Source organism: Carassius gibelio, chromosome A17, assembly GCF_023724105.1.
Source record: "Carassius gibelio isolate Cgi1373 ecotype wild population from Czech Republic chromosome A17, carGib1.2-hapl.c, whole genome shotgun sequence".
Classification (NCBI taxonomy): domain Eukaryota; kingdom Metazoa; phylum Chordata; class Actinopteri; order Cypriniformes; family Cyprinidae; genus Carassius; species Carassius gibelio.
This window is the reverse complement of record NC_068387.1, coordinates 13,957,102-13,979,236: the sequence shown is the minus strand read 5'-3', so window position 1 is coordinate 13,979,236 and position 22,135 is coordinate 13,957,102. Positions and strand designations below refer to the sequence as shown.

Here is a 22,135-nt window from a genome sequence, read left to right as displayed (position 1 = left end):
TGAAGCCATTTGACAATCAATCCAATTAATTAAGGAACATAATTTGTATAATTTAACATTTTGTGCTACAATAGCATGTAGTCTTTGAAAATTGCTTCATTGCTCCCATTTTGGGAAACTGTACATTTATTCACAGCCAATGGAGAAATGAAAATAGACGGACTTGAAAAGAAAGAAATAAGTAAAATATATGAATACTACAGACAATGGGCAAACCAGACAAGCCTGAAATAAAGTAAAATAAAATAAAATAAAATAAAATGTTCTGATATGATTTTCACTGGTACTTTAACGCACACACATTTTACATAAACAGAAAAAAGAACACAATATATGCAGCTATATTTCACTGACGATCAAAACTCAAGTCAATTCACCTCAACTTTATTACATTTTTAATTTAATTTTACTAAAGTCATTTCAAGCATAAGATTAGATGACCATTGATTTTGCTTCATTTATTGCTTTGGCTATACATTTCAATACTGTACAAAGTATTTGTCCCTGAGCATGCTATTTGTTCATCGCTTTTTGCTGTTGTCATTATGCCTCATTTCAGCCATTGAGCTTTTCGGTCCGATGTATCCAGTTCTCGAAGTTCAATAAACAAGCAGCTTATTTTCAGCAGGGACATCTTTGTGTTTTGGGGTAGTGCATCACAGAAATCAACAACACAAGCATTTGAAATAAAACTGGAAATAAAATCAGATGAACTAAAGGTGTGGAAAGTGTAAAAAGAAAAGTCGGCTAAAAGGGGTGTTGACGTTCTGGTTTGTTCTTTGAGTTCCCTCATTAGTTGGTAGCCATTTATAATCCCAGCAGGCCCAAGGACGAGCTCACCACTTTGACTGCGGCCATTGATCAATTAGGGAGTGAGCTGAACTCAACTCAGGGCTTGATTTATAAAGATTTATCCGTTTGTCATTATTTAAGGGAAAAAAACTGGAAATTGCAGTGCTAAATGTTAATAGAGTTAGAGGGGGAAATGGCCATTTATTTCCTGAAATTGCAAGGTCACAAAGGGTCACCCATTTATATGCACGCTCTTTAAGGAGGCAATTTAATGTCCCCAACTTCTTAGGGAGGATCTACTAATTGCCTCGTTTTATTATAAATAAAGTCAAATTTCCAAGATATCTTACAAAAAAGTGCTCGTGACATGACATGGTTTCATGTTCGTTTGTGGATTAGGCAGCACAGAGAGACTGGGGAATGGAGAAGTGAAAATGGCATAAACCTTGCATAAAGCACTACTACACCGCACATTCTCACCAGTGAATCACTTTTCATGCTAAAGAATTTACCACATAGCACAAAAAAACTAAAAAACAACAACTCATAAACTTTATTCTCATGTCACTCAGAAGAGGTCATCTGTTGTTTGCCTCCTCTGTCACATCACACAGACCATTCTGATAACGTAAAGCAATGCCTTCCGAGCTTTTAACGCAATTAAAGCGCAAGTAATCTAAACAAATGGCAAGCTGAAGGATTTTTGCATTAGTAGATGAACCGGAACCTGTATTAATTTGAAACTCAATTCCCCAATTATGTTTGTAAACAAAAGTATAATTGCCCTTTGTCTAATCATGGAAGTCATTAATACATCAGTATGGAGAAGAGTGAGGAAAGCAGTGAGTGATGAATTAAGAATGTTTAGGGTGTAGCGATGGGGTTGGAGTGGACACATGAACATTTTAAAATGCTTTCGGAGAGGAAAGAAAAGTTAGTTTGGAACCAACACAAATCAATACAAATGTCAAGATTCAAGATCAAGTTTACATTTAGTCATAATGGTAATAATTGCTCATTCTGTTTTAAACTACATAACTGTTAATTAGCACCAGCCTGAAACAGGCACTTGTATGATTCCACATAATGGGCACACATACATGTAAATTGTCCCTGGAAGTCTTATTGTGCATTATTAGTGTAGCAATCAACATTTATTGAATGGTTTTCTGGCAGCTGATCATATTCAATAATAATTGTTTAAGTTGAACAACAATTTATGCATTATTTGACAATAAATGTCATAAATTCAAATCACATCAACTAAAATTTTCACATTTAACTTTGTTTGGTGAAATGTCAAGTTTGAAATTGAATGTTTGAACGTGGGCAAAAATCTTCCCACGTAGATTTTGCATCATTTTTTTCTGAGTGAATATCTGAACTCTCCTGAAAATACACCATATTATGTAAATACAATGGGTACTGATCTGCATTTCATGATCAATCATATTACACAGAGACTTTGAGATCCCGTACCTGTGAAGTCAGTGTTGACAGGCAAAGCGGAGCTGGGAAACCTGAAGTAGCCATTCCCTGTAAAGCGTCTCCCCCTTATAACCCGACCCTGGGTGTCAGACAAAGACACATCCGTCCGCTCCACATGGTACAGAGGTGGAGGCCCGTTGAGCTCGTCAGGGGCATCCCAAGAAACCTTCATCACTGTCATATTCAGTGGCCTTAATGTAGGGGTGCTCAGACCTGCAGGAGCTATCATAACAGAAAAGAGGAAAGTATATAGAGATATGAGAAAGAAAAAAAGAGATGTGCATTTATAGTCATCGTTCAGTTTCATGCATGCTGCTGTAATGATCTAATGGGGCTCTCATGTAGGCTGAGAGGAGGTAAATTACTTCGGCCTGACACATCCTCTGTGCATTTAGCCCACTCTGCCTGTCAGGACGTCCACACCAGCAGTGCTAATAAAAACCCTCCATAGGGAATGGACGTGTTGTCTTCCAAGGCCCATCACGGCACACAAGTCATAAATTATACTCAATCAATAGCTCTTGGGTCTATATAATTGAAACTCTGATATCATTTCAAATCCCTCCCGCTGATTTAATAGGATTTGTGTGAAGTCTCGCTGGACATTTATCATTTTTGCCTTAAAACATAAGGCTGTAAAAATGAAGTGTGACTGACATGGCTTCATGTGCCCTTAAGTACTACAAAGTAAGTGATTATTCATGAAGAGTCTCCAGGTGGTGGAAACTCGTTAAAGGGACAGTTCACCCAACAATGAAGATAATTCTGTCATCATTTACACAATCAGCAATTTGTGAATAAATTGTTCCTTTAATAGCATCTTTTTAATTAATCAATTATTACAGTTCAGGAAACTTGGCCACAAAGGTTTGAGATGACATGAGGGCAAGTAAATGATAGCAGAGTTTTCATTATTGAGTTTTAATATTTCTCCAGTAAAATTCTAAACAAAATTAAAACACAGTAGCGCAGCTTGGTTAAGAAATTTATATTTTTCAAATCAGTGTATTTAATGTTGTGACATGGCTCACAGGCTCAGCTAAAGGTTAATATTGTCTTCATCATATTATTGACTAAGTCAAAGACAGACATGTCTAGAACCAATTACAGCCTGGCTTGAGTGTTTTCTGTATTTATACACCCTGACATTTTCCGTGGAACTAAAATACTTATTTCTGTAACAGGAAAATTATTGATTTATGCATAATTGTCTAACTCTCTCAGATTGGGGGGTGCAGTGGTGGACAGTAACGGAGTAGCTTTACTTCGTTACTGTACTTAAGTACATTTTTCAAGTATCTGTACTTTACTGGAGTAGTTTTATTTCGAGTAACTTTTACTTTTACTTCACTACATTCCAAAGCATAAAATCGTACTTTTTACTTCACTACATTTCATAAAACATATCGTTACTCCCTATATATCACGTGCTCCGACACGCAGAAGCGGTGTCTGATTCATCATGAACGAACTGAGTCTTTTCAAAATATACTTTTAAATAGGATCGCGAATCGCACCAAACGATTCGTTTAGGAATTAGAATGATCCAATTGCAGCTGTTCTGGAGTCGACCACTCACTGATTCAAATGAACCGTTTAGTGCGAGTCAGTAAGAACCGGGAGATCTTGTGAGCGCGCGTGCGTCTGATGCTGCTAAAAGTAAGTTATTAATGTCGAAATTTAGGATTAATTATTGTAACTGAAAATCATATTTAGGTCAAAATTGTCAGTTGTTTGGGAACTAAACCCGCTGTAAAGAGTGATCTGTTTAAGCCCACTGAAATGCTCGAGTGCAGACGATGCAGACACATCAATCAGCGTCTCTGTGTTTTAGGTAAAAAAAAAACAAAAAAAAAACACACACATTAAACTAACACAGATTACATAAAATAACTCGGGCATGTTCAAATTCCCCGCTGCCGTAATATTAACAGTTTCATTAAAATGCTACCATGTCCTATGTGACGTCTGTTTTTATATTGTTTATCAACAGTAACGTTATACATATGCATATTGTTTGGATTAACTAGACAAGTAGACAGACATGAATGTTTATTCATAACCGTACTGAAAATAAGTAAATATTGTTAGCTGATGCTAACTGTCTACCTAACAAGCTTGCTGGTGCTAACTTAAGGTAATTTTTTATAAATAATGTCCAAATATTTTTATTCAACCACCTATATTTTAAATTTAAATGTATATATAGATTACATCTAGGGACAAAAGAAAAGATGTGATGTTCAGAACATGGTAACTACAGTAATTATCAAAGAGGGGAAGAGATGCACCCCATTTGGCCAGGGGTGTTTTTACACCACAGACAAGATTTGAGAAGGAAAAAATCATTATGAAAATATAATTATATTTTCCTTAAAATGTTCTTCCTAACTTCAGGCCTTATTATCATGTCATATATTACTGTGATGTTCTGTAAAACAACAAACTTTAAAATACTTTGTTCTTACTGGTGAAAATCAGATGGTCATCTCTGTTTTCTCTCAGGTACATCACAGTGTAAGCTTCACAGTGAATATTACTCTTGTCAGTGTAGTCCATATCAACAACAAAAATATATCTTAACTCCATATAGTGGTTATTTTGGAAAAAATCCCTGGGCCCGTATTCATGAAGAATCTTACTGCAAAAAGTAGCTCCTAGTGACAAAATTCTAAGAAAATTCTTAGAAATGTGGGCGTTTACTCTTAAAATTAAAGAAAAAATCCTAGTAAAGAAAAAAGTAATTCAGAAAGCATCTTAACCCTTAAAAGAGGTCTTAAGGTCAAACTTGTTAGGAGCACAGATGAGGACTTTAAGAGGCTTAAGAGTTTCTTTAGCAGAGGAGAAGAAGAAGAAATGTGTTGCAGACAATGGATGACAGTGAGTTAATAAAACGGTATAGATTATATAATAATTTATAATTTAATATATAAATTAAAGTAATCACTACATTACGATATTAAAATGCAACAATAAAATGCAACAATGCAATAGTGATGTCACAACCTTCTGTAAGCAGAGTGATCACACAAACAATTACAGCACTTTCAGAACATCTTATTGTGTCGCAGTTCATTTCGTTTCACTGGACATTCCCACCTTGCAGGCTCAAAAAACTGCATTTATGAATATAGCAGGCTTATAGATGCGCACAAGCAGGGAGAATGAACCGTTTATAGTTTGTGCTATACGCTCCCATGTCTGCTTCTTGTCCCTTGCTTTGACACCGGACCCGAATTTTCCTTTAAGAATGGCCTTGTGTTCATCCACTAACTGGGCTAACGCTCTTAAGCTAAGACTCCTACGTAAAAGTTTTTAAGCTAAATTAAGAGTTTTCTGATAGGATTCTTAGAATCTTTATTAATACGGGCCCAGGTATTTTGAGCAGTAGGATTATTTAAAAAAAAAAAAATATGTGCTAGTATAAAACTTAATTAAGTAGCCTATATAAAATTTCAAACATCTATCTTTCAGTACTTTTTTACTTAAGTACATAAAAAATTGAGTACTTTTGTACTTTCACTTGAGTAAAATTGAAAAAGGAGTACTTTTACTTTTACTGGAGTAATATTTTACTATACGTATCTGTACTTTTACTCAAGTACTTGATTTGTGTACTTCGTCCACCACTGGGGGGGTGGATATATGCACACCATATTTCGAATCAATGAAGTGTACAGGCGGGGTACACTTGCTCAGCTTGTCTTTATGGATGTAATATACATAAAACATTACCATCGACTCTTGATTAGCTGTTCACATTTCAACAAGATCAATAATGGCAGTGTGCTTCTTGTTTAAAATGCTACAGGCTTATGTCCTCATCAGAGAGGGCAAGTACTCTCAAATGAGAATTATGGTTCCTTTTACATAGAAAAAGGAGAAGCCTTTTGGAGGAATTAATGAATATTCAAACTTTTTTTAGCAGTCTAATGTAAAATATATACGTGTGTGTGTGTGTGTTATTTTACATTAGACTGCTAAAAATAATTTCAACAAATATTCATTATATATATATAGAGAGAAACAGAGAGAGAATGAGAAAATTCTCTTAAAATGAGTCTGACAGCTCTATAAATTGTGGATTTTATGCATTTGAACCAATCACTGCAGCTTGCCAACCAACAATTAAATGGATTGTGTACAGTGATTTTGAATAGTTACTCTCTTGCTATGCTGATCTGTGTCACATACTGCCTCGTTGATTAATGTTATTTTCATTGATTATATGGAACCAAAACCTTGACGGATAACAGGAGCAAAATATCAAATATTGTGTTTGCTGAGATCTTTCTGGTCTGTTTAATGAAAACTGATATTGCAGTGCATAGCAAAGCTAAATAAAAAAACAATTAAATATTGCCTTAATGTGAAATTAAAGACAAAATCTGAAACAAACTGTTTATTTTGACTACTGTGTTCTTTATCAATGAGAAATATACATTTACAGATGAACCGTTCTGCTATGAAGTTGGTGAGTGGGTATAGAAAAGAATCACCACCTTTTAAAACAATCCCATTTTATTTTACAGCCTGATATGAAGACGTTCACAGTTTTTGTTTTATCCAGCTGTATTTACTCAGTGCAGCTTATAACATCGAAAACGAAACATACACCAACTAGGTCAAAAAAAAAAAAAAAAAAAAAAAAAAACGAGTTGGAAAAAGGACCACCCCCTCGTATCAGTATTTCATCAAACCACCTTTTGCTTTAATTACAGCCTTTAGTCTGTTGGTATATGTCTCTATTAACTTAGCACATCTAGACATTGCAATATTTGCCCACTCTTAAGTTCGGTTAAATTTGCTGGTGACCGTTTGTGGACTGCAGTTTTCAAGTCTGCGCTCTGACTAGGCCATGCAAGGACATTCAACTTTTTTACGAACGATTGTGTGGTCAGTTTTGCTGTGTGCTTTGAGGCATTGTCATGTTGGAAGGTAAGCCTTCTTCCTATTGACAACTTTCTGGCAGAGGGCAGCAGATTCTCCTCAAGAATTTGATGGTCTTTTTCAATGACCACTCTTTGTCATAAATTCCTGCAACTGCTTCAGAGTTGCTGTAGGCCTCTTGATTGCCTCTCTGACCAGTTTCCTCCTGGTTCTTTCATCCAGTTTGGAGTGACGTTCTGATCCAGGGATGGTCTGTGTTGTGCCAAATACCTTCCACTTCTTGAAAATAGACTTCACTGTGCTTCTAATCATTGATTAAGTCTTTAAACATTTCTGTATCCTTCTCCTGACTTGTGCCTGAACTTGTGCCTGACCACAACTTTATCCCGGAGTTCTTTTGACAGTGCCTTGCCACCCCAAGGACTAAAATGTTCCAAGAAAGCTCTTTTCATGCTGAGCTGATCAAACTGATCACGGCTGATCGCATCTGAAAGTCAAATGGCTTTGTGTGCCATTGAGAATATGAGTAGCTACACCTGATTAAGTTTACGATTAATTTTTAGGAGAGGGGTGATCCTTTTTCCAGCTCAGTGATTCTTTTTTTGTTTTGTTTTTGTTACATCTTTCATCTGGATGCTATAAGTTACACTGAGTAAATGCAGCTGGATAAAACAAAAACTGTGTCCGTCTTTATTTCAAGCTGCAAAGCAACAAAATGTGATTATTTTTAAGAAGGGGTGATGCTTTTCTATTCTCACTGTATAAATAACTTAAGTGTCTTGTTCATTTGAGTGGTGTGCTATTTTAAAGCAATTTGATGTCATTCCACTCAGAGAAAGCAGATGCTGACTTCTCAGTTTGAACAGATGGTAATTCTGTCTAATAGTGCATTGATGTAATAGTGATGTGCATTGTGTATACAGACAGTCATAAAACGGAGGTAAGGCTCAAATAAATTGCAATCATCAACATTAAATCCTGGCAGAGAAGTGGGTGAAAACAAGGCTTGAGGGAGACATAGTCTTGAGCGGTCCAGACAACAGGTTGTGCTGTGTTAGTCAGCGTGCTGTTTGTTCAGACATACAGGAGGTGTGCAAGGGCATTAAAGGTACAAGATATTGTAAGATATTTGCAGTAAAATATCCAAAAACTACTAGGCTAGTGTTATATATTATGTCCAGCTGATAACTAACAATATCTCTTATTTATGGAACATAATTTCCGTTTACCGTCTGCCGCTGGTTCTGTTGACAAGGACAGCTTCCGTAAAGGTAAGCGTATGGGCCAACCAAACGACCCAAGAAAAGTTTAGGACAATATCAATATCAGTGTTGCATTTTCTAAATGGAGAGAGCTTCGCGACAAACTTCAACTAGAAAGAGATGCAGATCTCGCTTGTGCTTTACTCGACAGGTAAGTTGATTTGATGTGTATCTTTACAGAAAACGTATCCTATTATAACGGTCAACAAGATTAGTATTATGGTGCATACACGGCAAATGCAGGGCATCGCGTCTCTAGACCCATACGAGGAAGTGTCTGATCCATAGTCTGTTCACGTTTTTGCATTGACTTTGTATGTAATCTACTCGCGCAAATCGTTGAACTCGCGGTTGCTATGTATGCCAATTATTGTGTTAGAAGACAACAAATCCCATCATTCCACGCTTCCCCTTAGCATCTTCAAACCACGCGACTGTTATTGTTTTGGTAGTGCGCCTTTTAGTGGCAGGTCCTACAACACGTACCTTTAAGAGCAGCTTGTGTGGAAGCAGAATTGTAATGAATTACAAATTTATCTTAAGTGGTCATAAAATTAGCTTTCATATGAAAAACAAACAAACAAAAAAAAAGCAGCACAATTGTATTAAAACACACACATACAATGAAACGGAAGCACAATTCCATTCAAACATCAACAAAAATCAAAGCAAATATTTATGTCCTTAAGTATAACAACTGATACCCTATGCTGACGAAAACACTTCAGTAATAACCATATAAATGGAAGCAAAGCATTAAAACTCTCCAACCATGTAGAAGAGCCGATGACATCGGCAGCTCCATCGGCTGCAGCATTCTGAGCTGACCATATGTTACAGCGGCGCTGCAAGCCTGACCGATTCATGCCCATCACATTCCACTCTATCAATTAAAGGCCCTTGAAGGCTGTATGATTTGTGCCCCTGTTATTAAACCCTGCTAATTCATCCTACTTACATATTCCTTATAAATCTCCGGGAGTGTGCAGTGATTCATGGCAATCGGGGAGAGCGCTACGGCACATTTTTCTCCTTGTAATTAACAGTAAATTGTTTTTACTGCCGCACAATGAATTTCTCAGCTTGGGCCACAAATGAAGTAGTACGAAACGGAGTGAAGAATCCCGACTGAGGGGTTGGTTTAACTCATTAAGTCATCACGTGAGCTGATGTATAGGCAAAATAAAGGCAAAGGAGAAAAACTGAAGTGGGAAATGAGGCTGGGCATTGTCAGGATGTATATTGCCATCCTGTACAATTAAGAAAAGGACAAATCTGCAAAGGCTAGTTGAGAATACATATACAGGGTAAGATGAGCCAGTTTCATGTATTTTATAAATCATATTCTAATAGAAGGGTTTTTAACTGCCTAATACAAGATTTTGCATAATGCAGTGGTTCCTAACCTTTTTCAACTCACTGCCCATACAGCCAAACACATATGTTTGCACGGCCCACTGCAAAAGAAAAAACGAACTGACCCCACTATTGTTGGATTAATAACTTAGTACTCAGAAGCTAGATTGTTAACCGTATTAATTGAATAAACTACGGCTGTGCGATATGGGCAAAAAATAAAAATAAAAAAAATAAATAAATAAAAAACCTATGCGATTTCTTTGATCAATTTTGCGTTTTTTATTTCAATTATGATTTTTCCAAAAGAAAACCCAATTAGATCCTTATCAAAAAGTTGTAACGTCTCTAGAACAGACATAAGTCAAAATAATTACTATAGTAAAGGTGTTACAAAACTTCTAGACTTATGGCAAACAAACATAAATAAATCCAGTGTCCAGGGACTTTTTTTTTCTTTTTTGCCATGCATTGTTCATAGAGCTCATTAATTGTAGCGGTGCCTCAGGTGTTGAAATAGATTTGTTATACAATATAAAGGTTCACTCCGTCTGCAGTGCGTATACAGTATGTGTATGCGGTCAGCAGCGAGAGTGCATTATTGTAACGTGAAAGCACATATCTCTGTTTGCCCGCAGATTTCCCTTGCTCTGTCACAAAACCAGACGTGTTTACTGAGAGTGCATCACTTAAAACGTGTCTCCTCTCACTTAAACTGTGTCCTGTGCACTCACAACTCTCTCTATGCTCGTGTGCTAGATATTAATTATTTTCGCACGTTTTTATTTCTAGCCTTTTACCATGTGCATTGTGAACTCTCTGATCTGTTAACATGGGCTCGGAAAAAAGGCGCATCACAGACAATGTGTGAACCTGGAGTTAGGCACATGCCCAGTTAGTTCTGTTCTCACGCTTGGCTCGCTGCATTCTGATTGGATCGGATAGCATACTGCTGGAGATCAGGGCCACGGAAAATCTTGATACAAAGGGATTTAGAAATCGTGCATGCTCACATAAAATCGTGATTTTATGACAATTTCGATTAATCACACAGCCCTAGAATGAACTGTCAATGAACAGAAAATAACTCGGGCTGGCACCGCTCAGAAAAACGGGAAAACCAGATCCTGGCAGAGCTCGGCATCTTGTAGACAGTCAGCGGAGCAAGCAATCAGGAGGCGACATGTTGACAGCCATTTATGTTGACCGTTAACAGCCATTTATGCATGTTTGAATTTCTTGTTCTGTAGCATATGCAGCAAAAATATCTAAGATAAATTGGTGGTTTATTCTTAAACCAATCAGAGAGCTTGAATAGTGAAAGCATATTTACAGTTTAATATTTATTTTTTGTTATTTAATTATATATATGAAATTATGTTATGACTTAGACATTTTTACACACATTAACATTATTATTATTTCTTTTAAAAGTAATTGGCGGCCCACCTGAAAACCACTGGCCTAACGTTTAATCTATGTGTTATGCTGCAGGTTGCTTGTAAATGCACACTATTTATGCATTTACAAATTCAGTAATTCAATTCAGTTTATATCACCTATCATTGCTAAACATATGAAGTTGACTGTAATACTGATAAGCGTTTGATCTTAAAGGGTTAGTTCATCCAAAAATGAAAATTATGTCATTAATGTCTCACCTTTGTGTCGTTCCAAACCTGTAAGACCTCCGTTCAACTTCGGAACACTGTTTAAGATATTTTAGATTTAGTCAGAGAGCTTTCTGTCCCTCCCTTGAAAGTGTATGTACGGTAGACTGCCAATGTCCAGAAAGGTAATAAAAACATCTTCAAAGTAGTCCATGTGACATTAGAGGGTCAGTTAGAATTTGTTGAAGCATCGAAAATACATTTTTTAACATTGTCTCCTCTTCCAGGTCTGTTGTGAGTGTGACTGCTGTGATAGTTGACGTATGACACTGCTGACTTATAATTTAATTTTTTGGGTGAACTAACCCAACTGTTTTTAAACAATGTATTTTGTACATTTTTGTTACTGTGTAAAATCTGGATCCTCAAAGCAAAAATGTTAATTATATTTTATATATGAGTAAAAGATAGAATCTATAGACACTATATAAAAGGTGGCAGCAAGAGTGAGAAAAAAAGAGTCAGAAAGAGAAAAAAAACAGACAGAGAGAAAGAAAAAAAGCCTGATAAAAAATAAAATGGTGTTCTTGATGAAACACTTGCAGAAATTGGGCAAGGAATGAACCTTCCTTCTTCTGACTGGATGGCTGTTCAAAATTCATCAATTTTAAAGTAAGAAAATAATAGCGATAACCTGAGAGTGAATCTAAAATAGCTTTAGTTTGTATTCCTTTGAGATAAAATACTTCCTCTCTCAATTGAGAGCAGGGCAGACCATATGTGCTCCAGTTCACCGATGGGTTTACATACACAATTAAAGGTGGTCTGTCCCGGCCTTCACTGAGGGAGACCTATTCAACAAACTGACTATGAGCAATGACAGACACTTTCCATTAAAAGCACTTCATTAATATTAACATAAGAATTAACACCTTTTCAGATTTTTCTCCTTTTAACGACAACATATATCAGAGGACTCAAAGCGTAATTGGATGTTGAGCGCTCACACACACATACTGTGTGTGTACACCATTATAAACCGTGAATTTTTTTAAAGTAGAACAGTTGAGATTAGTTCATATAGTTTGGTTTGGATCTTGTATCAGGGGGGATGTAGCATTGCTGAAAGATCATTTTAAATCAAACAGTCAACATCTGAACATAAATAAGAATGAAGCAAATCCGCTGCAAAGATTCAGAACGGAGACCTGTGACCTGTATGGTACACCAGATGAAGATTATAGGAATGGTACTGACCGGAAGGCAGAGTCCGGCCTGATGCAGGTGGACTGCTCACACAGCCCTGTCTGTTGCACACAGTTACAGTAAAACTGTACTCCTCATAGGCCTTCAGTCCTCCTGCTGTGTAACTCCGCTCCTGTGCTGATCCACTGTACAGCACCTTAAACATACAAACACACATACAACACTGAGTATAGTTTCAAATATATAGAAATAGATATAGATAAACACAGCACTAACATTTGCAAGCACACAATTACACACTTACTGTAAAAATGACCTGAAACAGTATTTAGGCACTTAAACGAAGACCCAACGTCTATTTGTTAACATTTCAACCATGGTGCTCACTGAAATACTTCAGAGAGTTCATGTAATGTGCTTTTATTGTTTTACACCATAAATCATTATAATTATGTTGGCTTCAAGCCAACATACTGTTATGCTATTTAAACTTCTTCTTTTTTTTCTTATTATTATTTTTCTGACAGAAATTCTGTACGCTACTCCTCCTAGGGCTTTAAAGCCACGAGCCCCAAACTCGGCAGACACCTGCGGGATAGAGCGGTGCTGGTTGCTATATCTTTTCAGACTGATCAGACTTAAAGTTTTTTTTTTATTAATTTTTAAATGTAAAAAGTCATTACCCATAGACTTCCATTGTCTGAGAAAAATCGCGCCCCTACTGGTTGCAATACCCGGAGTTTTGTTTACTTTCACTTTTACATTGGTTAAAAATACAAGTAAATAATACAATTTCCCTCAAACTGACAAGCTAAACCAACATATCTGATTATTACAGGGGTCAGGGCTCATTAATAATTTATTTCTGGGCAGAGACCAGTCAGACGAGAGCAGAATCACGGCTGGTCAGCTGCTGGAGGCATTGTCTCTTACGGAGCTCACAACGAGCGAATTTATTCTTATTTAAGACCTTTTAAAACGGCGATTGCACGCAATCCACACGTTAGAGCACACCAAGAGCTAAATTCAGATGTTTCTGAACTGTTTAAAGTAATAACATGATATATTCGCGGCAGCCAAATGTCCGCGAGCTCGCGATTTCTCTGAACACTTGAAGTCCACATGACAGCCGCGTTTCGGGGCGAGATCGGACAAATAAATAGGCTACACATTTCATTCACACTGACAAGCTAAACCAACATATGTTATTATTACCGGGTCAGATCTCATTTATAAATTATGTCTCTGGCCAAAGAACAGAGAGAAAGACAAGAGAGAAATGAGCGCTTCCAAAAATAATATCACAGCGAATTTCACTAATCCACCCATTAGAACACAACAAGAGCAGAATTCAGGTGTTTTTGAACTGTTTATGTGTGCAAAATGAAATGTAATTTGACAGAGTGATACAGCTTATGAATACTGGAAGGAAAAAAAGTCACGACAGCCTTTTAACTCTGGAGTCAATTAACGCATATACACGTTTTGAGTCATTTTCTCCTGATAACCCCGAAATTTACTTAAATTACACTTTCAGTTTTAATCATACAGATAAGAGCAATACATCAATCGAATCTGTAAAGGGTCTACTTTTTTTTGGATACAAACATAATAAAAACAAAACTTTGTGCACTTATAAAATAAAGATAACAAACAAAGTGCAGCCTTGGTCTGCGCTGATCTTCATTTACAAATACGTCATTAAAATGAACTGTAACTCCATGAATACTCAACGAAGAGACATGAGAGATATATCTATAGAAAGCTTGACATGTCTACTTTTAAACTAAACAAGTGCCGCCGAAAACAGATATTCTGTGATAAAGTAATCCATATCAAAACAACGCGATGTCCTTTTTTCACGTTTAATGTGTATGGAAGGCCAAGAGGGTCAAATACACGTGAATTTTAACGCGTCAACAACACGTTAAATACGTGTATTTCATGCGTAGACAACACGTATTTAATATTATTTATTTATCGGCGCTGCTCAACATGGTAAAGTCATTTATATATTTTTTAAATAGCTTCTTAAAATACTATATTACTCCGATATTATATACGTGTTGTTTACACGTGAAAAATCAGCGGGTATTTAACGTGTATTTCACGTTGAAATACACGTGAAATACACTTGAAGTACACGTTAAAAATCAGTTTGAAGAGGTCAATGTCATTGGCTGCTGAGGACTTGGGTCAAACCACTTCTGTGAGCTTAGAGGGGTGTACCATTCATAGACAGGCAACCACCATTTAACATGCTATAGATCAGCTTATTCAGCCTTATTATTTAGTCTTTTTTCTTTTCTGTTTAGTATAGCCTATAGAAATAATATATTTAAGTTTCAGTTTTATGAAATATTTATTTTATAATAAATATTAATTAAAATTTTGTGGTGATAGTATAAAGTTTATAAAAGTTACAGTATTTTGTAATGAAACAGGACTTTTTGTTTAGCTCTTGACTCGCCAAAGTATTCTATATATAGTGTCCCTTCTTTAATTTTTCAGTAATGTGTGATAACTTAAAATATGTTGTCAGTACTATTAAAATAAGATTACATTGAATGGTATTTAGGAGATTATGGTTTTTGCATGACTTATTTCGCATTCTGCTAGACAACCCTGTCGTAGCTGTTATCATAGCCTAGGCTTTTTATTAAAAAAAGAAAACAGCAAGGGACCATGGAAAAAGACTGTTGCAGGTGTATTTTTTTATGGTATTATTATTTTTATTTTTTTGCAGCCGGGCAACTCAAGAATGTTGGGCACACAAGTACTGTGGCTCTTTTGCCCCATGGCCAAGATGGCCAAGCCAACATCAAAGTTAGTTCACTAACTTTTAATTCTAGTTCATACTGTAGTTTCACTTCCAAAAAACTATACATTTGATTATATTTTACGTATAATGTGATGAATTACATAAAATGTGATGTTAAATCAATTTACAATTTTACATATTCTGACTTTAGCATTTCCATAGCATTTTTCCTTTAAAATGTATTTGTTTTTAGGTAAGCTATTTATTTAAAAGGACAAACTTTTGAGTGGTGATGTACAGTACAAGCATTGGTGAATATACTGTTTGCACCTTTTCACTGACATTTTATCAGAATAAACTATAAGACACCGTTTGAAACATCAGTTTGCTAAATAAATTGGTTTTCCCAATTGTCCAAAGTAAATAGAGGAAGAATCTAGAAAAGCATGTTTGATTATTTCCTCATATTGCTCAGCTGTATAATAAGGCAGAATAACCCAATGTAGCATTTAGAAAAGATGTTTTGAAAACAGCGGAATAGTACTTAGTACATGCAAGAATTCAGCAACTTATCATACCAATGGGAGTTCTTACAACCGCTAATAAGAAGTAGACATGTAGACATGCACTGCACAGAACACACTTTCAGAACTTTCAATACCTGCCTGACCTGACATATTTATTAAAAACGTTCATATCTGCAGGTTACTGAATGAAAACATCACCAATGCTAACGTACACTTATCCAACTAATTAAAATCTAAGATAATGAAATCCAATTAAAAAGAGGATTGTTCAGGAAAAGTAATCAAAAAAAAAAAAACATCCTTGAAACATTTGCCACAAAGACAGGAAAGACGATCCTGATATGGAAAACAGTGCTTTAAATACAGACTAAGTTGGGGGAGATGGCACTACTTTAACCTTTAAAGGTTTGCTACCCGAACGAAGAAAAAAACACAACAAAGATTCACAAGAGTAATAGAGGAGACCTTTTTGGACAGTTTAGCCCACGCCACATGCATACTGGGACACAAGGCACAAGTTATGAAAATATAAATCTGGAAAAAAAATGAAGGTTACTGGGGACAAAAAAATACCCCCTTTTCATTTCAGTGGAAACATATTAATGAAATATTAAAAAAAGTTGAAAAACTGGAGCAATAGGAAGTGTTCTGTGTGATGCATGAAGCAAAGAACAAGACAATATAGCCACAGATGCTTCAAAGCTGTGCGCCAACACAGAATTGATTCTGGCAGTGGCCCTTTTCTATCAAGAAAAAAAGTTGAATGTGCTGAAATGGATACCTGTGTTACTATAGGTGGAGCATATGGGTTGGACATTTGTTCTTGGTAAAGGTTGACTCTGTACTCAGTCACTTCGCCCCTGACGTCTTTGTCCTGTGGCATCTCCCAGCTCACTCTGAGTGAGGACGAGGACACAGGGGACACGTGAGGAGGGGGCATGTACTCGGGCACTGTGGAGCAGCACAAATAATTCATCAAAACAACAAATCCTTTTCAGAATTTCAGAATTTTTGTCTTGTTATCCAGCAAATGAATCCATTGGAGATAATAATTTTATTTATGTAGAGAATATTGCAATTAGGTTTCTTAATTTAGTTTTTAGTCTTTTTTTTTTTTTTAACCTAACAAGAACTAATAAACAAATAAATAATAATAGTTGCTATATATATATATATATATATATATATATATATATATATATATATATATATATATATATATATATATATATATATATATATATATATATATATATATATATATATTACCCTAACCAGCTACTATACAAAATGGAAAAAGAAAATTACAAACAAACAAATAAACACAGGAAAAATACTGATAAAATATAATTACATTTTTTTCATTTAGGATAAAAGCAAAATGTATACATTTTAATTTCTTTATTTCTAAACTGACAAACTGATTCTACACAGCTCTACACTGACTTCTTTCAAACAGCTGTTGGGTTGTCCTCTTAACACAACCTTTGACAGGTGAAATCCGCAAGCTCAAGTGCATCTCGTCAAACGAAAACATGGCGAGAAATAAAAACAGTAAACTACATCTCCCTCCATGTGTCAAAACATAGAGAGGAAGTTGACAGAAACACTAAATGGAACTTCAGCTGTCTTCTCTTTAAATGAAATAGAAAGCCTGGGTAAGCTCCTTCCTGTGAAGCGCTTGTGGTGAAAATTTATCCCACATAAACAATCCCTCACATGTTTATGCTAATTCCCAGTTTCCGTTTTTCAGGAACTGTCATTCTACGCCGTAACACTAGCCACCGATTCTTTGTCTGCTTAATAAGCATCTCCTCAAAATCAATTCTCCAGGACTCCCATCTAAATAAAGACAGAAGATACAGCATTTTTTCTGTGGAATGGAGCTGCATTTGTGGACTATGAAATGCAATACTTGTTTATTTCAAATTGTTTTGAATGTTGTTCTAGATAATTTGCAACCAAACCAAAGTGATTTTTAAAATTGAATACAAAGTTTTGTAGAATTTTATCGTTGAGATCAGCATAGCTTGTAAAAAAAGAAAAAAGAAAAAAACCTTTAAATGGTTTTCTTTGATAATACTAAGTTAGTTCAACTGACCTCCTTCTGCAGTTCGGCCCGGGGCCCACTCTGACAGGATACTGCCGGCCATGTTAACTGTGAGCACTCTGAAGCGGTAGGTGGAAAAAGATTCTAGATTGGACACAACCGTACTGTTCTCAGGTGGGTTTAGAGCGTTCTCATTGGCCGAGCTCAACAACCGCCGCGGGTTCTGCCATCCACTACTGAGGAAAACCCTTTGCTCTGGACCGTAACTGGTGGCGTTTCTCTGCGACTCATTCTGCAGCTGCATAAAAAGCTCATACCTGATAATTATGCCTGGAGAGAGAAAGAAAGCGATGCATGAGACATACATTTGCCAATACCTTCTTCCGCAATTCCGTATTAAGCCTCATACAGAAGCAGATGATATTGAGATGTAAGACTGGCCATTGACAATACACAATTACAGCTTATGCATGAAATTATTTAGAAAAGAGAGGCAGACAGAGAGAATCAGATAGACACAATTAAACGGAGAGGAAATTCATTGAGAGAATCCTCTAAGGGCACTTTATAATGGTCCATGTTAATGAGCTAATTTGGCATAAAGCATGATAACTGGCATTAAAAGTCATTGATATACAGAGGGCTACTTTGCGACGCTCTGAATGGCGCGAGGCACAATACATAATTGTATGCAGCAATCAACTGTTTTAAATGTGAAATGTTTCTTTGCGGTGCGCAGCTCCATCAGTTTATATTGCGAAATGAAGCGTGAACTGAGCCTTAATCAAGCCTCTTGGTTGTAGATTAAGGTTCGGGAGGAATTAATTTTCATCCCGGCTGAGATCAAATGGCATCTCTATAATAGTATTTCTCATTATTGTAATGATCCTGCTGGAGACAGCTAAAAAGGAAGACACAGCAGAGGATACAGCAGAGTGGAAGAGCATTTCAGCTCTGCCGTATGCATTTAAGAATCTCTGTTAAATAAAATCATGTCGGACAATTTTACTACTCCCTCCAAATAAAAAATGCGAGATAAATTTGGGGAATGATCAGAATATTTAAATAAAAAAGACAACGTTACTTTCAACAAGTTAACATCCTAGTACAGTATCAGCACGGAGTTAGGAAGTCAAAAGCTGATTATTTTAATTTATTTAAGTTCTTTCAGCTTATTGGATCTGGTGTAAGACAAAAACTGATACAAAATGGAAAAAATGACCACAAAAATATGTAAAAATCTGGGGTAGCTATCACTACAAGAACATATACCCTATTAATATTTTAAACGGTTTGGATATTCCGGTGGTTCCTCATCAAACAAGGGAGTCGCAGTATTACTTAAAATTATTTAATTAAAATGTAAAAAAAAAAAAAAGAAAAAAAAAGAATTATGTGTAAATTGAATATTGATCTCTTTTTTATTTTCTCCTCCAAGACTATTGTGTTATTAAAGTACAAAATGTTCTTAAAACCTATGGAATCAAAAATAAATGTTATCAGTTAATTTAACATATTGACTATTTCCAGTTTCAAAAAAAGTTTGAAAACAAGCAGTTTTGTCGTAATTACAGCAGCACATACCAAGATATTTAGAATATTATCATAGCTTACATGAGTGGCCCAAAGATATTGTGTTAGATTTCATTATCTTTTTTCAAAGTGTCCCTAGCAAAAATATAATCTAAAATAGCAAAAAAAAAATTCAATATAATGTATATATATTTTTTATGTTAAATGAAAAATGTGTCAATACCATTAGGTAACACTGGCGGTTCCCAGTCCACTTGGAGTTGAGAGGCCCCTAAGGTTGTGATTGCGGGTGCAGGCTGCTGCTGAGGAGGTATTTGAGCGGTAAGTATGATCAGATTCTCGCTGCGAGCGCAGCCTCCGTTAGTGCAAGCCTGCAGACTGAAGTTGTATCCAGTGAAAGGTTGCAGCTCCTCAGCGGTAGCCTCTGTTTGAAGTCCTGTGTAGTGGATCCTCTCTTCTCCGGTCAGATCCTGTATCGAGCTCAAGGTAAAGCTCTCCACTGGACCAGTGGTGTTCAAAGGCTCTGTCCAGTTAAAAGAGGCGCTGGTGGGCTTGGCTCGACCCACAAGGGATAATTGGAGTTCCTCTTGCTCAGGTACACCAGACAGGGTGCGTAAGCTGACCGTGGCACTGCTGGTGTTAGCACGGATATTGCTAGTGATGAGCTGGTAAGAATATGTCGTGTAAGGAGACAAATCAGCATCTGTGTATTGCATTGTTCCTGTATGAGAAAGAGAACAACAAAGTTATCAAACGAATTGTGCTACTGATGACAATATGTTAATTGTCTATTAATTAACAATAATGTTCAAAATTTTGGGGTCAGTAAGATTAAAAAATATATATATATATATATATATATATAATCTCACTAAAGTTGCATTAATTTGGAAAAAAAAAAATACAGTAAAAACATTAATATTGTTTAAAAATATTACCATAAAAAACTTTTATCTATTTAATGTTTTATAATGAAATCCATTCTCACAGTAATATGCTGAGTTGATGCTCATGAAACATTTATTTTTATTATCAATGTTGAAAAAAGCTGATGCTTAATATTTTGTGGAAACTATTTTTTTTTTCAGGATCCTTTGATGAATACTTCAAACTAACAATTATTTGTGACATACATTTTTGAAATGTCTGTACTCTCACTTTTGAATTTAATGCATTCTTGCTGAATATTAATTTTATATTCATTTTAAGGTATTCATTTTAATTTAAACCACAACCAGTGTATGTGTAGTGTATGTTCACAAAATAATAACAATAATAAAATAAAAACTTTTAATGCTCATGTGCCACATTCTTAGAAATGTACTCTTTGCAAGGGCGTCATGCACTCATTATTTTTGAGGGGGCACAAGTTTGGGGGGGGTCATCATGTGACACCTACATTAGCACTTATGTTTTATTAATTAATTTAATTTATTTATTCATCATGAAATATCTTGATTCTCACCTTTATAGATTATGTTGATCTATGATGGTCAAAGTAACCAAATATTGTAATCTATTAACTATGCATAAAAACCTGTCTGTTTACTTAATTAACAGATATGAGTGTCATGCCATAACATATACAACTTTTTAATACGACTTTATATTTTATATTTTATGTGTTTAATTTAGTTTATATTTAATGTGAATTTAACTTTGACAGTTAATGTAAATAAAAGCATTTAAATTAGGCTACTAATCATAACACTTTAATTGTACGGAAAGATAGCAAAGAACATTTACATTATCAAAGAACCTTTTGACAGTCTAGTTAGAGCACTCTCAAAAATTCTTATTAAAATCACTGAAGCTGTTTGAACGCAGATCAGAATTGAGCAGAGGATGATATGACTCGCTGAACGTTTTCTTTTTAAATATAGAAAATATTGATCGCTATTTTTTGTCTTTGGGAAGTTGCATTCAAAATCCACTTGGCTCACAAATGGGCATGATGCCTCTGACTCTTTGTATTTATGTTTATTATTGTATAGTTTTGAAAAACTTTCATACGTTTATTTTCTCAAGTTTCAGTTTAATTACTTTTTTTTATGTCATGAGGTGTCATCAAGTAATAAGTAATTTTACTTTAAAACACTTTAAAAGTGAGTGTACAAATTTTTGTCATAATTTTTAAATATGTAATTTCTTTTAAAAAATATCATTAATAAAAAAAAAACAACATTATGTTTTTTGGGAATTGCACCGCATGATATTTTTCAGCTTGGACTAATCTTTCCTTCTCATAAAAAAGTCAAATTTACACAGTAATATGGGTCTGCGTGACTCATTTCTATGACATCATTTCTTCCACCACTATTATTATGTCGCATTGTTTAGGACATCATAGTTTCATTTAATTCCAGAACCCAATCATATTTTATATACTCAGACAAAGATATTATGGATGCACCATAAACACTAACCAAATGGGTGCTGGCTGTGGCTGATGTGGATGATCTCTGAGTTTCGAAGCAGTGTGTACATCAGTTCATTACTGTTGGGGGAGTCAGGGGCTCTCCAGGTCAAATCTATAGCCGTGGAGTTCAGAACCTGGCCAAGAGGAGGAGGCTGCTGTTGGGGATCTGAACAGGAGTGGGAGAGTGTAAGCCGATACATATTGATAATAAATCTGCATTGCGAAACAGAATTAAAGAGGT

General features: G+C 35.6%; 1 protein-coding gene across 1 annotated transcript in view; it reads right to left on the bottom strand.

The window, feature by feature from the left end:
* The window catches only part of ush2a (Usher syndrome 2A (autosomal recessive, mild)), a 194,376-nt gene that overhangs the window by 132,460 nt on the left and 39,781 nt on the right, over positions 1-22,135 (bottom strand). Inside the window, exons 15-20 of the mRNA XM_052530541.1 lie at positions 21,902-22,060; positions 19,699-20,196; positions 17,994-18,272; positions 16,674-16,843; positions 12,656-12,800; positions 2,272-2,502 (exon numbers count right to left, since the gene is read on the bottom strand). Coding sequence (XP_052386501.1) covers positions 2,272-2,502; positions 12,656-12,800; positions 16,674-16,843; positions 17,994-18,272; positions 19,699-20,196; positions 21,902-22,060 — 1,482 coding nt within the window. The remainder of the gene's footprint in view (positions 1-2,271; positions 2,503-12,655; positions 12,801-16,673; positions 16,844-17,993; positions 18,273-19,698; positions 20,197-21,901; positions 22,061-22,135) is intronic.